The 18,056-nt window shown below is 39.5% G+C and overlaps 1 protein-coding gene across 1 annotated transcript in view; it reads left to right on the top strand.

Moving 5' to 3' along the window:
- Positions 1–13,761: 13,761 nt before the first annotated feature.
- The window catches only part of LOC147150557 (uncharacterized), a 57,742-nt gene continuing 53,447 nt past the window's right edge, over positions 13,762–18,056 (top strand). Inside the window, 4 exon segments of the mRNA XM_086026346.1 lie at positions 13,762–13,803; positions 13,805–13,960; positions 14,310–14,447; positions 16,853–16,966. Coding sequence (XP_085882472.1) covers positions 13,762–13,803; positions 13,805–13,960; positions 14,310–14,447; positions 16,853–16,966 — 450 coding nt within the window.

Genomic DNA, 18,056 nt, shown 5'->3' with positions numbered 1-18,056 from the left:
GGCACCATCCTTGATGATGTGATGACCAAGGAAGTGGATGGAGGGAAGCTCGAAAAGGCACTTGGCCAGGTTGATGATCAGGTCGTGTGCGGAAAGTCTCGCAAAAAGATCCTTGAGATGCACAAGGTGTTGATCATACAAGGAGTTTCATCATCCAAATCGATAAAGATCATCAAACTCTGGAACGACTGGGCGGCAATCTTTAGTCCAAACGGCATCCCCAGAAACTCAAATAACCCGAAAGGAGTCACAACCGCAGTTTTGGGACTATCTGAGGTAGCAGTAGCACTCCCTAGTGCCAAAGCGACGTAGTAGTAGCACGTGTCCTCGTGAACCTCCGTCTATGTGAACCAGGCTGTCACGGACGTATCCTAAAACTCTGGCATATTGAGAATAATATTATTTGACTTCACCAGTGTTTTGCCAAAGGGAAGTGGACGCAGGAAGCATGTCGTAAAAGACTTTACTGAACATTATTCTCCACAAAACAGAAAGTAAATTAGATGTATGGCATAAGTACAAAAAAAAACCCTGTCCTGAACAAATCCATGAATTATTAGTTCCATGGGGGAATTATGTCAACAAGCACCAGAACTGGCATAGTTCCAAGCCGAAAACCACTGTTGACCAAAAAGAACATAATGACTCTTTTTACTTTGAACTTAAATCTGACGTAAATGTACAGTTACAAACCATTTTGAAAAAAGAACATCATATGCCCACAATCAAACATGGTGGTGATAATGTGATGGACTGGGCTACTTTTCTACTTCAGGACCTGGATGATTTGCTGTGATTGATGGAACCATGAATTGTGCTTTTTACCAGACAATCCTGAAGGTGAATGTTTCTCCATAATTTTGCAACCTCAAAATGAAGCTAGTGTTGATTGTTCGCAAACGATTCGTTCAAAAAGAAAACATCTTTTCAGTGAACTTGAGTGAATGGATGAGTGAATGGATCACTTCCTCAAGTGATTCGTTCTTTTCTCAGTTCATTTGAGCTCAGCCACACGCTTGTCGTCAATCTTCGTGAATGACCAATCAGCAGCCAGCGTCAGATGGATGAGGGATTTTCCTGAACATTCTGCTATACTATTGGCGTTCACGAAGGAATCGGTTAGGTAACTTCCCATTTACGAACCAGTCAGTGAGTGAACGTGCTGCATTTCCCGTTCGCAACCATACAGTGAGTGAACGTGCTGCACTGCCATTCTCGTTCATTAGTAATACAAACGTACAAATTACAATTACTACAACATCACGGTGAGCACAAAAGTGCTTTTTTTTCACTCACTCCCTCCGGGTCGGGGGGTGATCGAATCTTTTGAACGGTTCATTTTGATGAACTGATGCTAATGATTCAGTTTACTTAAAAGAACGGTCATGCCCATCACTATCTGAAGCACATTTGGGTTCCGTATCGATTGAACGATTGAAAACACATCAGCAACAATTGAAAACACATCAGCAAGTCAACTTCTGAATGGCTTAAAAATATATATTAAAAAATGTTAAAATACCATTAGGTGATGCTATGTCCGCCGTGGACTCTAGAGGGTGCCAAAAGTCGGCTAAAAAATAATGTTCAATATAATTATCAAAGCTGGGCACTTAACCCTTTTTTACCGGTCCGTCTTCTGCCCTCGACCTGGGTGCCCTTCCGTCCTTGTCCCTCCGTCTTTATTCATAAAAATTAGAGTCCTCCCACCCCGTCCGTCCTCGTCCTTTTAAACCGGTTCCGTCCTTACATTCCATTGGTCCGCCCGTCCGCTGTTAAAAGGGCTAGGTTCTTTCTTATTTATGTTGTTATAGCACCCTCTAGTGGTTAGCCTGTTAGTGTAATTTAAATTTAGTTTGGCATGTTTTGGTCACCTATTTCAGGACCCGCGCTAACTACCAGATGAAAGTCACGTAACACGTTTAAACATTCCATCCAAGTCTATCCAATTTACAAGGTGTGCGCGCATTAGCATGTAAGTGACTCAATATGAAGTGCCTTTTTTGTGATTGCGGTTTGTGGATATTTCAGTTGATATTGCTCTTACTGCTTTGAACTTTGTGTATGGTTACGACCGCGCAGCAAATTGGTGTCGTGTTGACGAGGCATTTCATTGCAGCTGCTCATGTTTTTTCATTTGTATTTTGTTCTACAGAAAACACACCCATATCCAAGCCCATTAAAGATTGCAGAGACAAAACTGTTCTGATTATTGCTCACCTGGACAGTATTATGTTCTAACATACTGCAGCGGTTATCACTCTCATAAACTTCTGACCGCTGACCCAAAAAAAGAAAAACAAAAAGCGTCCGTGCATGACATTATTTCAAGATTATAGCTCATTTCCTATGCAGCACAACCGGCTGGGAGTATCGTGAGTAGATTGAACTGTTTACAACTGTTTAACTAAAGCAGCTTTTAGCTGCCAGGAACGACCGTGCGACGTGATGATGATGATGATGGAGATGACAGGACTGGAGCAAGCAAGGGGACATCACGAGAATATTTAAGATTGTGTAATAACATAATACTATTGGGTTTTGTTGCAAGTTTTCAGTTTTTATTGCATTATTTCGCAATGAAAATAATTTAGGAGGAGAACAAATATCTTCCACTTCCGGGTCATAGTTTTCAGTGTTTTTTTTCCCTCCGTCAGTGAAATGAGCGTCCACTAGAGGGCAGACTATGCCTGTAAGAACAATACTGCAGGGAGAGAACGCACATTAAAAGCAGGACTCCAGGCTTAGCAAGGCAGTTTTTCTTTTTAAAATAACCCAACACAACACGTCAGCCAGGACTCAGAGGGACGAACGAAAACCTGCCTCGCTTACCTTGCCACCTACCTTGCTTAGTTCGCCCTTTTAAAAAGATTTCTCGTCCTCCGTCCGACCGTCCACAAAATGGGCCGTTCTGTCCCTGTGACGCAAAGTCCTCTTCAGATAATTTGGCAATATTGAAACAAATGAATAAATAACTAATAATTCTTATAATAATACAAGTGAAAACAATTAAATAAGTGAAGAGGAGCAAGGTGAAATAATTTTGAAATGAACGATTCTGCTGACAGAGCGGCAGTGTAAACAGCTTAAACTGTGCGTCACTATTGAACTAACAATTGAGGACCCGCTTTACTTGCTGAATATTTGTAAATGTATGATGGTAGTAGTTGCGCTAATGGTATAGGATAATAAAACAATGGATAACAAAAGTTGAAAATACAACTTTATTTTGTTGTTTTAAAAACGTATTAACTAACTAAAAACCTTTCAGTGAAAAGTTAAAATAACAGTCATAGGCTCATTTTTTTGCGGAGGAGGGTAAAACATCTAATTGGCGATCAAAAATTCGTGTATTACACGTATTTACAATAACATTTTCTCTTGTTATTTTTGTAGATTTTTGTCAAAGTTACAAATGTAATTCAAATGCAAATGCACCACATTGGCAGTGACTAATGTACGGAATGACACTTCTTGAAGAACTGTCAAACTATTGAATGTTAAAATAAAAAAGAGACAAAAGTAAAACGTTGCTTGATCGTTGAATAAAATCCATATAAAATCTTCTGTGGATGAATGCTTTAAAGTGGGAGGCTGCACATATTTACAATAACTTATTGGCAAGTTGGCAACTATGAAAATTTAAATTAAGGACGTAAACGTTTGCATTCCAACGTCAAAGAGACCAAGTAGTTTTCAACTTATTATATTGATAAATAACATACCCACGTGGGGACTAATCAATAGTATCGATGTTTTCTGTCTTGCTTTTTAACATTTTTCATCATTGAAATGCGTAGTATGCAAGTGTGCAGCTTGACAGCATAGCCGCAGCGGAAGGATATGCGCATGCGCTAATTCCCCAGCTGTCCTCTTGTTGACAATTTTGCCATATTCATTTAGCCTTTTCTGGTTACAGTGTTGTCGTTGCTGGAATAAAATTATAATGCATTCCTTGCCATATGCCAGTGTGGAAAGATCGTCGACGAAATCGTCATAAGTGTATGCGCCCGGTAAGTAAATTTGATGACCGATTGTAAGGTAGCGTCAAAGAGCTCATTTGCTCAGTGGACTCCGATGCTAGTTGTGTTAGCATTTAGCTAGAGATTTAAGTTCCCAAGCTAACTCGACTTTATTTGCTTGCAGGCCATGAATTGGCCAAAATGTGGACCTAAGGCCCATATTAAATCCAAGTTGTAAAGGCGAACTATACTTTGGCACACGTTAGCAATTAGCATGCTCGGAAGGGAACTATTAGCACTAGCACTAAGTCACTGCTCGGCGATAATGTGCTTTAGTATGTTTTAATTATAGTAAGTAATAATAGCTGTAAATAAAGTAGTTATTTATCAATCATTCACTTTATTTGCAGTGTATTCGTGCTGTCGTTGTATTTATTCCATTATAATCATGTGTGAAATACATAACCTGAAAGGGTACATTACGTACGTGAAGTTTATTTTTTATTTTTATGTATTATTTTTAAAATTCCTGAATGACGTTAGCAAGGGCAATTGCTTATGCCAAGGCAACAGGGTAGTTCTAGTATCGATTTGCAAGTTAGTAATACATGCCACTTTCTCTGGTATGTGAAGAGAAACCGGTCAGACTTGATTTTGTCCTGTCAGCCATGTCTATTTAGAAAATTGACTAACAATTCATTAACTAGACCAGAGATGTGAACATTATTGTAGTTCAGGGGGCAACAAAAAGCCTAATTTGATGTCAAGTGGGTCTGATTAAGTAAAATCGTACCATAATTAATGTAAAAAAGAAATAAGATGGTGTTTCTCCCTTTGTTTGATACAGAGATACATCCCAATACAATACAAGTAAATTAGAAAATTTGCGATACTTTTACAAAACATCCTACAATTTCTTAAAGGGGAAGTCTTTGCAATAATATGTACAGTAGGGCTGCCACAAAGGATTATTTTGGTAGTCGACTAATCATGAACAGTAGTCGCGATTAATCGACTAATCGGATCATATGTAAATGGCGGCGTGTCGCACCAGCAAGCAGCTGCTCTTATATAACTATAGTTAGCTTCCAGCATGATTCTTTATGTATGTACTAGGGGTGTAACGGTACACTCGGGTGTATTAATATGTTTCAGTATGGCATGTTCGGTTCGGTCCATTTATTAGCGCGAGCTTACGCACGGACGCTGACTGTTTGCATGCGGGAGACGAGAGTGGCGGCACAAAAGAGTGAGCCAGAAAAGAGCCAGAGCTCGAGGTGCCCGCGTACACTGCGGTCTCCTGTTTGGGAACATTCTGGCTAGGGATGGGAATTTCTACTAATTTGTCCGCCGACTAGTCTCAAATTTTATTTGCGACTAATCGACTAGTCTATAAATAAGAAAACTTGAATTTTAATACATATTGAATTCAAAGTTTAAAATTCAAATGTTGTGTGTATTTAGGGGCTATTTTAGCCCAAACATTCAGGACAGTTTGTTAATTTAAATTATATTGATGTAACAACAACTGACTGAATGAAGGTGAACAATTGAAAGAGAAATACATTTCTGATACATTTTCCTATGCAGTGCATGGCGTTTATTATGAATAATGTAATGAGTAATGGTGCCAACTCCCAGTCCAGCAAGGTCTCATTCGCTAGCACCATGTTAGCTGCATTGTCATGCACACAGGCGACGACTTTATTTTGTAGTGCCCACGTACCCATCACACTCCGCAGGAGAGCAGCCAAGTTTTCAGCTGTGTGTCTTTCCTCTAAGGCTAGGTTCACACCGCAGGCAAATGCGACCCAGATCAGATTTTTTTGCCCATATGCGACCTGTACCTGATTTTTTTATGACAGTCTGAACGGCTCAATTCTGATTTTTTTCAAATGCGACCTGGGTGAGAAGTGCCCAGCACTGATGTTCTATGCACCTTCACTACTTTAAACATGGCATTCTGATTAATATTGTGTTTGTGGAGTATGAGTTAAGCAGCAAAATCCACCCGTTAAAGGCCATCTCAGGGGGCGGTCATATTGTCACTTCTGTTTACTGAACAAGACATCACATTTGCTCAGGTAACGACCATTCACAGCTCATCTGTTTTCTGAAGCTGAGCCATGATTGGTCGTTACCTGAGCCCTGAGAAACTATTCTTGTCATTTTCGGTCGACAGCAAGTGGCAAAATCTCCACCCCTGACCTCGACAAAGACAGGTGGATTTTACTGCTTAACTCATATTCCACAAATACAATATTAATCAGAATGCCATGTTTTGACTAATGGGCTTGCATAGAACATATTCTTGGAAAGACCATTTTTGTAGAGGGGAAGTCTAGCCAAACATTTTTTCCAGTTAAATTATTGAACATGTAACATGTTCATTTATTAAGGATTTTGTTTGTATCCTTATGAGGACATAATTCTTAAATTTGGTGAGATTAGAGTTTTGTGTAATTAATGTTGATATCTGTGCAAAAAGATGGAATAATCTGGAGAAGGCACTCTTCAAACCTGGGAAGGTTTATGCTTTTTCCTCATCAACAGTGGTTCAAAATACCTGTTGAGACATGCTGAATGAGAGTTACAGAATTGTTTGCAGTGAATCTCTCGAAAGGTTGTGCAGTAAAATACAAACCCACTCGCAATGAATTTGGGACATGTGTTCAACATAAATAAAAACACAATACTATATACAATACAAACAATGCAATACAACTTTATTTATACACAATACAATTTTATTTATATAGCGCATTTCACAACAGCTGCGGCTGTTTCTGGGTGTTGTTGGTAAATGACTTTTGCTTTGCATAGTAGAGTTTTAAGTTGCACTTTCGGACGTAGTGCCTGTATTTAATGACATTGGTTTCCTGAAGTGTTCCTGAGCCCATGCAGTGATATCCTTTACACATTGATGTCGGTTTTGATGCAGTGCCGCCTGAAGGATCGAAGGTCACAGGCATCCAAATGTTGTTTTTTTGCATTGCTGGTTACATGCAGTGGTTTCTCCAGATTCTCTGAACTTTTTGATGATATTGCTTTTTCCTCGCAATTGTACAATGAGGAACATTGTCCTTAAACTGTTCGACTATTTTTGCACACAGTTGTTCACAAAGAGGTGAATCTTGCCCCTTCTTTTCTTGTGAATGACTGTGAAATTCAGGGAAGCTCCATTTATACCCAATCATGGCACCCACTAGCTCCCAATTCGCCTGTTCACCTGTGGGATGTTCCAAACAGGTGTTTGATGAGCATTCCTCTTTTTTCTCAGTCTTTTTTGCCACCTGTCTCATCTTTTTTGGAACGTGTTGCAGCCATAAAATTCTAAATAAATCATTATTTGCTAACAATAAAGTTGATCAATTTGAACATGAAATATCTTGTCTTTGTAGTGTATTCAATTAAATAAAGGTTGAACATGATTTGCAAATCATTGTATTCTGTTTTTATTTATGTTGAACACAACTTCATCGAATTGGGTTTGTATTAAATCGTCGCTGTCATGTGAAAAACACTTATCTCCATTTTTTTTTTATTTTCTTATTTTTACATGAATCATATTTCCATGTTACAGACATCGCAGTAGCGAAAATTAAAAAAGTTTCCAAAATTGGAGATAAGTGTTTTTCACAGGACAGCGACAAAATTATGGTTACCAGTACCATTTTTGTTTTTTGTCCAGGACATTTTTTATTTTTTTCACATAATTCTGTAGGACCACAAAAATAAAACAATGCCTGGGTTTCACTGGGGAAATTTTCAGTGGATTTTTATTATTAATTTGGTAAGTTTTAGGTTATATCAGTGACAACTTGTGTTTTTTCCCCTTTATTAATAGGTTTGTTTTAATAGTATGTCCCAAATGATGATAAACCTCTAAATCACAGGTGTAAAACTCAAGGCCCGGGGGCCAGATCCGGCCCGTGACATCTTTTTATGTGGCCCACGAAGGCAAATCATGTGTATTGACTTGATGTGTTTCTTTGAAATTGTCTTCACTGTTAACACAACATATGATATATTGCAAGCATTTGTTACAAATCCCTCTTTTAAATTACAACTAAAACAGTTGAACAAACTCTTTACTTGCTTCTGATTTCAAAACTAGTTATCCATCAATTTGTTGAATATATGTGATAATATAAGGCGATCATACATTTGTATGGCTTCACAGTCGTAACAGCCCTCCGAGGGTCACCACAACTATGATGTGGCCTGCGACAAAAATGAGTTTGACACCCCTGCTCTAAATGCCTTAGCAAATTATTGTTTATGTATTGTGAATGAATAGATTGTTTGTGTTTTCTGTGCTTTAAGGTCTGAACAATGCTGAAGTGGTTTTCCAGTGACGAGGGGGAGTCTGGCTCAGCTGTAAGTATATGTGCATAGATTTCAATGACTTGAATGGTCACATTTTTTGCATCAGGTGACTGGCATTAGTGCCCTGCGAAAATCTCAGCAATGTTCAAAACACATTCTAGTTATGTGTGAGTCACATAACTTCCACAATGCATCCAAAAACTTGTCAAAAATGGTCAAATTGCAGTTGGTTGCATTTGACAAATTTGATCCAGAACCAGTTTGAACGTTTTTCTTGAATATTGACGTATTGTTGATTCCTCATCAAATTAGTCAATTTTTACATTATATGCCATATTGTTGACCTATTTGACTGCATTTCATGTCGTCCATTGTTTATATTGACAATACATTTGCACCGTTACGGTCAAGCAAATTGATAATGACTCGACATAATGCTGCTGTGAGTGTGCGTGTGTGTGTGTGTGCGTGTGTGTGTGTGTGTGTGTGTGTGTGTGTGCGCATGCGTGTGTCTACTCTTCTCTAGTCAGCTCCCTGCTAGTTGAATTATACAAATTGTGAACAAAATAATTCACACTCTACTTATTTTTGAGGGAAGTGTTAGAAGTGTATCACAGCCTGTAGCTCTTAAAACTGGTGGTATTACTCTGAATGCTGATCAGCATGGTGCTTGGCTAGATTGGTCGTGTTTCCACCTCGAGCCACGGTAGTTTTACAGACGCGCTTTGTTGGTCGGCTTGGGAAGTTAACCCAAATATTTTTTTTTCCAGAATATGTTCTATGCAAGCCCACTAGTTGAAATACGGCATTCTGATTAATATTGCGTTTGTGGAATAAGTTAAGCAGCAAAATGCACCCACTTTTAGCCATCTCACGGGGTCGGCCATTTTGTCACTTCTGTCGACTGATAATGACATTACAGTTGCTCTGAACAACGTCGATGTCATCTTCAGTCGACAAAAGTGACAAAATGGCCGCCCCTTAAGAAAGCAAAAACATGTGGATTTCTCATATTCCACAACGTAATATTACCGTATTTTTCGGACTATAAGCTGCTACATTTTTCCTGGGTTTTGAACAATGCGGCTTATATAAAGGTGTGGCTTTTCTGTGGATTTTTCTTCCATCGCTAGGGGTGCTCTAACCGGAATTAGAATCAAAACTAAGAAAAAATCGATGCAAAGAAGAATACGCTGCTTTTACTTTAGCAGATAGAACACGGACGACAAATTACAAACAGTTAATATTTTTCAAATCCTCGCCCCTTAATCAGGGAACACACACGTAGAAGTTCGTATGATGCAACTTTTAAGTTGAAGACCATCGATCTTGCTGTCCAGGAAGGAAACCGCGCTGTTGCATGCAAGCTTAGTATCAATGAACCTATGGTGAGACGGCAGCAGGAAGTGAAATGAAAATAAGTACTGGTTATTTTCTCTTGGTTCTGTTCCGTTTTAATCAGCAAAGTTGCTGCCGTGTTAAAAGGCACTGTTCGGAAAGAATCTGATCAGGTACATCTACATTTACAGTTCAAAATCGTTCTGTAAAAGCAGTAGATATCTAATTGTTCAACCTAGAAGAAGACGACTTCATGGGTTTCTGCGAAGATGATTAACTCATTCACTGCCAGCCATTTTCCGAGCAAGCACCTCCACCTAAATGCAGTAAATATCAAATTTTTCAACATAGAAGACAACTTCATGGGTTTCTGCAAAGATGATTAACTCATTCACTGCCAGCCATTTTCCGAGCAAGCACCTCCACCTTGCTAGCCGTTGTGAAGGATTTTCGCTGATCTTTCAAGGACCACAGAATATTGCGTTCTACAGCTATAAGGACACGGAACCTACCAAAAGAAAGATTAGACTCTCTTCTTTCATTAGAAAAAAGTTTCTTTATACTTTTCTTCATTCTTTAGTAATCATCAGTAGATCATAGCCAGGTTTCACCAATTTTCCCTTTTTTGATGAGGAAACTGAGAAAATTGGCTTTTTGTGAAAAGCTTCATTTCAAGCTTTGACTTTGACACAATATTTGTTGCTTTTCTGACAACTCAAATATCTAAACAACTTTACAACAACATAACCAACACTGACAAAATGATTTTGATGGTAAAAGAATAATTTGCCTGCAAATTTTCCAATTTGACCAAACTGTATGAACTTCAAACTATAACGTCGCTGTCCTGTGAAAAACACTCAATTTTTTGCAATGTTCTTATTTTTAAGTGAATGGCGTGTCCGCGTTACAGACATCGCATTAACGTGAAAATTAAAAATTCTTCCAAAAATGGACATCAGTGTTTTTCACAGGACAGCGACGATATGCAAATATGTACAATTGTACATGCATGTGTGCATGTCCGCATATCAAACTATATGCAAATACTGTATGTACATGCGTGTGTGTATGTCCACACGCGAGCGTGTACATGTGCGTATTTGTTCAACATCAATTATAACTATATACAATTTTTACTAGGGATTCTCCGATCGATCGGGCACCGATAATAATTGGCCGATTTTCGTGAATAATTACGTGATTGGAATATTCGATCAAAGCCTTTTATTGACAATCAAAACATCCAATCACCCGCAGCTCATGCTTGGCTGCCACGAGACCAAGTGACAAAGAAGTTGATTTGTTTACTACGCGACGATGTCCCTCTGTCCAAAAGCATCACTCACCGCGCCTCCGCTGCGAGCAGAGTGGAGGGACACAACACAAGGCTGCGAAGCATGAGCTGCGGGTGATCGGATGTTTTGATCGGCAATAAAAGGCTTTGATTGAATATTTCGACCACCGCAGTTGGTGTAAACATAGCATTTTCTGCTGTGTGTGGGGGGTTTGCGTCTTGTAATACTGTATATGCCATGAAAAGGTACCTCGCGGAGGGGAGCATGGCCAAAAGTTTCAACACAACCAACTTAATCCGACATTTGAAGAACAAGCAATTGGGAGACTATGGTGAATTTACGAGGCTCACTGCATTGAATAAAGTCAAGGCGGACACAGCGCAGTATACGTGGCATTATTGCCACATGCAGGGAGACGCGTTGTAGGTCACTTATGGGCAACAGACCCGCTATATCATTTTATAATTCGCAAAAAGATTAACAGTGACTTTTTTCTGGTTGACAAATGCACAAGATAGTTTGTCTATGCACAAGACAAAGTGGAAAAAATGCATGGAAAAAAAATGTTACCTTTCTTCAACACGCACACGCCAGAATCTCCTGCACTTTATACACATTTCAGACATTTTGCTGCCGTGTTAAAGGGCACTGTTACTAAAGAATCTGTTCACGTACATACATTTTCAGTTCAAAATTGTTCTGTAAATGCAGTAAATATCAAATTTTTCAACATAGATAGTTGCGACTTATAACTCGATGGGGCTTTAATATTGTTTTTTTTTTTTAATTGTTTTTTTTTTTTTAAATAGAGTGGATGCAGCTTATATAAAGATGCAGCTTCTAGTCCAGAAAATATGGCTATCAGAATGCCGTGTTTCAACTAGTGGGCCTGCATAGAACATATTCTGTAAAAAAATATGTTTGGGTTGACTTCCCTTTAAGGCGTTTCTCACATGTTAGTTGACAGGCGCCTTTGCACTTATGTATACTTTCCTTTAAGACAGAATTGGTGATCTGCATGTTTTCTTTTTTTTGGGTTTTTTTTTACACCGGTGTTTTTAAAAAATGGTATTGAGCCATTTTTGACGCCGAAAAAAAAACAAAACGGTACGGTACTGGTACCGGTATCCCATGCAACACTGAAATCGACAAACTACCACAACACCACGCTTTTAGCAGGATGCTGTCAGGATGGGAAGACAATTTGGCAGCGCGATACGCCATAAAAATTTTGCGTTAAGCTCGGAAGGAACGCTATGCTGATTTGTGAACTGCTTCAGACTGCTTATGATTTAACTTGCATGTGCAGACCATCCTTGTTCTATTGACACCAAAACTCTAAGGGTAGCACATAGTCTGTGAGAAACGATGAGAGGTGTGGTGGGAGGGGGAGCGAAGCCAGAACACCGGAGCTGGTGGGTAAAATTAATATCTTTATGGATAAGGACTGTCGAGTGTAAATAAAGACAATACATGTACATTTTGAAGTAGTTTTGGGTTAAATTTCAATGATAATGAAAACAGCTCAACCAAAAACGATTTTCAGCGAGTTGTAATTCAAAGTCGTCCATTTTATGTACCAGAGATCTTGCAATGGACATATGAATGGCTTACAGTGATGATGCCTGCGTCATTATGAATCTAACTTGAGTACGAGGCAGGACGCGCCTTGCTGTAGTATGATTCCAAAAGGGTTGTATGCCTACTGAACTGAAACAGTTGAACTGAATGGTTTTCAAAAACTATTCACCCTAGTGATCACCAATTCACAAATTACAGACCTGATTCTCTTCTCCCACAATTTTCCAAAATTCTGGAAAATATTTTTAACAATTGATTAGACAATTTCATAGAAAAGCATAACATACTCAATGATCATGAGTATGGATTCAGAAATAACCGATCAACATCACAAGCTTTCGTTGAACTAATAGAAGAAACTACAACTACAGAAGTCGTTGGGATATTTGTGGATCTAAAAAAATATTTGATACAATAAACCATGAAATATTGATCAATAAATTAGAACAATATGGGATTAGGGGATTGGCGCTACACTGAGAAGTTGTTTTGCTTAACAAATAATGAAGTAAGAACTGAAGCAATGTCCAAGCATCAGCCACTTTAAAAAGAAATATAAGCAAATCATTTTTACAAGATATGTGTAGGGGGCTTCAAGGTTTGTTTGTTGGTTGTTTGTTTGTTTGTTTTATGTTGTTGTTTTCTTATTTAATATCCGATATATTGCTGATATTGATACAACAAGATGTCAATGGATATATTTCTATTAGTGTAGATAGAGAAAGGATTTGTTAGTATATTGATAGTCATGTAAAACCATGTATATGGAAATTGTCTGTATGTAGGTCTGTATACATATGTGGATATATGTATGTATGTGGGGGCGGGAAGAAAAAAAGAGGTATAGAAATTATACATAAATTGATTTAGAGGATTAAATTCATATTTTATTTCTTCCTTCTCCTTTTCGAGCATGTTAATTATTTTGGATGCATTGTTTTCTTATTTACCTTCATTTAATATTGATTGCTATTATTAATTATTTTACTCTCTTATGTTCGAAATAAAGATTTCAATCAATCAATGTACATAAATAATGCCACGGCCTGCCTTACTTTTGTCAGCCAATAGACATGTTTGTTTGAAGCATTGCCTTTACAAAAACTGTTTGATTGATTGTTGGGCTATACACTTTCAATAACTGGGCAAGCACTTAATACACCTAAAACCCGCAGCTTTTATTGATACTTGGCAGCCATTTTATGCTCGAGATGTACCAGAAGCGCATCATTCTCAGCCTAATGCAGTGTTAAATGTGGACAATCACTCACAAGTCTCCCCTGCTCTCTCTTCTAGGCCTCAGGCTCTCCCCATGGAGGCGGCAGAAGTGGAGAAGTTCAAGCTGAAGAAATGGCAGACAGACTTGTTCAAACTCAGCAGCTCGTCACTCAGCTGAAAGAACTGATTAGAGAGAAGGATGCAACACTCTGCACCAAGGATGAACAGCTCAAGGTGTCGACTTTCTCTCCATGAGTCTTTACTTTATATCCATCCATTTTCTACCACACATATTCTTATTAGTGATCATTTTAAGTTCGGCCATGTAGTGCACAGTAAAATCATAAATCTTTGATTGCAATGGCTTGTTTTAATGTGGCTTATCGTAATACAATTTCTGATTTGATCAATATAGTAGGTGTGACAAAAACAAGTGTGTGGCAGCCTTGCTCATGACTCAGTGCCAATTGCAATTGCTAATCCTCTTGTTGGTCGCCTTTATACGCATAAAAAACAAGGTCATGTCTTGTTTTTGATTGGCTACTATTAAGGAAGTACATAGAACATACTGTCACTGCTTCAGATGGAGAAGGAGACATGTGAGGCAAAACTGTCAAAGCTGCGTCTCCAAAACAAGGCAAAGGTGACTTCTCTCACCACACAGCTAGAAGAGCTGAAGAAACAGATGGGAGGCCAGGATACACCAACACACAACAAGAAGGTAAACACATTCTTTCTTGCTGCAGTTTATGTAATCGCTGCAACACTTTGTTGAAATTAGTCCTCATTTTCAATTCAACTATTTGAAGTTGCTGAAAGGAGTTTCAAAAGAGAATTTTTAACATTTCCCCTGATTCTAAGACACAGAAGCAGGAAGTAGTAGACCTGCTAGCGATTAGATGCGGATGAAAATGGCAACGCAAACGAAGGAATTTGAATTAAAATTGAAGCCAAACATTTTTTTTCAAGAATATGTTCTATGCAGGCCCACTAGTTGAAACAATTGATTAATATAGCATTCATGGAATATGAGAAATCCACCCGTTTTTTAGCCATTTCAGGGGTCTGCCATTTTGTCACTTCTGTGACTGAAAATGACATCACAGTTGCTCAGGGCTCAGATAATGACCAATCATGGCTCAGCTTCAGAAAAGAGGTGAGCTGTGATTGGTCGTTAACTGAGGCCTGAGCAACTGTGATGTCATTATCAGTCGACAGAAGTGACAAAATGGCCGCCCCCTGTGAAAAGCGTGTGCATTTTGCTGCTTAACTCATATTCCATAAACGCAATATTAATCAGAATGCCTTGTCTCAACTAGTGGGCCTTCATATAATATATTCTGGAAAAAAATATGTTGGGGTTGACTTCCACTTTAAAAACGACAAACTGAAACGCCAACATTCACCCATACATAGGGCACACCGTATTACAAGGCGCAGTGTTGATTTTTGTGAAAATTGAGGATTTTAAGTACGCCTTATGGTAGTTCAAAATAACATGTCAGTGACTAAGTTTACATCAATATTTGGGTTAAGGTCAAAATTCCAGTTTCTCAAACATTCCGAATAACCGGTTTACATGTGTGAGCAGACAGTACTCACACATGCAAACTCCCGTGTACATGGTAATTGCGAATAATTGGAATATCCCCATCAAAACGGCGATGCATGGACAAAGACATGATACAAATATATTTCATTTACGCTTCTTACTTTCCACTATCAATAAAAGACATTCATGTCTTTCAACCAAACTAATAAAAGTAACGGTTAATGGTCTTTCACTTGCATTGCTCTTTTCCACCAATTAAGTTACTCAAATTGCTTCACATTGACATGACCTACTGATTCACCTACTGATGACGCAGCATCAGGAGCAACTGTGTGTTCAGTATGTTCAAGGACACTTCGACATGGTCACAAGGGCCAGGGATCGAACTCAAAACCTCTGGGTTGGGAGACGACCACTCTACTACTGAGTCGGTTTCCACCTCACTTCAACAGTTTGAATCTGTGCTGTTTCTGATCACCATGTTTATCTCTGCTTGTGTATTTCCGGTGGGTTGCGCGTCAGACGCCCTGCATACAAGTACTTCCTGTACTCAAAAAACCTTTGCGGATAAGAGCATGCGCAGTACACAAACTCATGTTCCTCTCAATGGTGGTATTCCAATATGCGTTTATATGACCAAATATTGGGTTACAAAACGGGTAACCCAAGGGGTCTTATTTGGGTTTTTGAAAACCCTAATGTGAACATATTCTGGGTTTTGCGGGTGTTGGGATGGCCTTGCGCACCTGTAGTATTGCTCATATTTAGGTTTTGAAATGGTTATTGACCACATGTAAATGTAGTCAATGTTAAGCACAAAGCCTACAGCCTTTTTTTTGAAAGCTGAAGATGAAGAAAAATGTCACCTGTCACCGTGACAATGAGCCATGTGACCGTCTACGTCAGTGGTCGCCAACATTTTTTTCTGCCACCGACCGTTTCATACAAGTCTATGCACTTCGCGGCCCTGTCACTATTCCCCGGGGAGGGGGGAGAAACTTTCCAAATACGTCTGTTTATTTTACTCATTCGCTAGCTTTGCATTTAATATTAGCGTGACGGAAACAACTTGACATGCGTTAAGAGTAGGTGGATGTAACGGAGAGAATCCGGTCACAAATAAACGTTTTTCAGACTCGGATAATAAATAAACCAGAATTACTATACTATTTTTTTTCTTTCTTTCATCACCCCTGGTCTACGGGGTGATCTGAAGAGCTCTGTGCACAGGAGTTGCCCTTGCCTTCTGACAGATTTGGAGCGTTTTTGCAAAGAAGAAATGGCAAATAATGCCGCATCAAGAAGATCCACACTCAACTACACTAAAAGACTGCTACAAAAGGTGTTGCAACAAAGTAGTAGTTTGAGGGTGTGCATTTTTCTCCCTTAAAATATTTTTGGGGGGTTTGTTTAGAGGTTTTAGGGGCACATTTAAAGGTGGACATTTTTTAAATGATTTATCTTGGTCTCATTTTCACACAAAACCTTTTGTTTTGGCTTTTTAACAAGAGTGTGTGTACTTTTTATGTCCACTGTATGCGATTACAGTTGTAATTCATTCAATATCCTTGTAGGGTCCATCAGAAGGAGGAGAGCAAGCCTCTCGGGGGAAGATTGTCTTATTGAAGAAGAAGGTCGAGGAGCTAGAACAGCACCTTGCACAGAGCGAGAAGGAGATTGAAAAGAAGGTAAGGATTCTCTCAATTCAAATCTTAAAATATTTTTTACCTGGGCCAGACCTCATACATAAGATGGAAAATCAGCAATTTAACAGTTTTGGTTGTGTTGTGTGTGTACTCTGTTCCGATAATGTCATAATTGGAGACATGCCATGTACCAGCCTGCTTAAGTCCTCCACTATTGTCCCAAGAAGCTACACATTACAGGACTCAATAACTACAGATCTGTGGCGCTAACGCCTGTAGTCATGTCATCCTTTGAACGCCCGGTCCTCCCTCACCTCAAGTCAATCACCACATCCCTGCTGGACCCACTGTAGGTCAGCTACCATGCCACCAGGTTTGTAGACGATGCAGCCAACCTGGCCCAACACTCCATACTGCAACATCGAGACTTCCAGTGAAAGTACACCAGGACCATGTTTACGGTCTTCAGCTCTACTCCAGGATAAGCTGTCCCAGCTCAACGTGCCCAACCTAAGTGCAAGTGGATCACATCCGTCTTGACACACCGGCAGCAACGTGCAGCTGGGGAAGACTGTCTCGGAGTCAATGACGATGAGCCCCAGAGCTCATGTATTTCCCCCATGTTTCCTCTTCCTCTACACCAACTGCTGCACCTCAAGCCACCAGTCTGTAAAAAAGATCAAGTTTGCAGATGACACCACCTTCATCGGGCTTATCTCAGATGATGATCACTATGGCTACAGCAGGGAGATGCACCTGGTGGAGGCTGGTGTCCTGGTGCACCCACAACAACCTGGAGCTTAACACCCAGAAAACAAAGGAAATGATTTTGGAGTTCAGGAAGGTCACTGCCTCACAGCGCCCCGTCGCCCTCACAGGCACCACCATCAGCAAGGACCTCAAGTGGGAGCCAGCCATCAGCTCTAACATTACAAAAGGCCATGGTGAGATTGTTCTTCCTGCGGCAGCTGAGTAAACTCAAGCGACCAACCAAGATGTTGGTGCAGTTCTTCACGTCATCGAGTCCATCCTCACCTCCTCCACCACAATGTGGTGCACTGGTGCCAGAACTTCCTGCCATAAGAACAGTTTCTCCCCTCAGCTGTCAGACTCAGGAACACAAAATATACAT

The sequence above is a fragment of the Filicampus tigris genome, chromosome 3 (genome assembly GCF_054856515.1).
Source record: "Filicampus tigris isolate MCC_2025a chromosome 3, RoL_Ftig_1.0, whole genome shotgun sequence".
Classification (NCBI taxonomy): Eukaryota; Metazoa; Chordata; class Actinopteri; order Syngnathiformes; family Syngnathidae; genus Filicampus; species Filicampus tigris.
The sequence above is the reverse complement of the archived record's forward strand: the minus strand, read 5'-3'. Positions and strand labels throughout refer to the sequence as shown.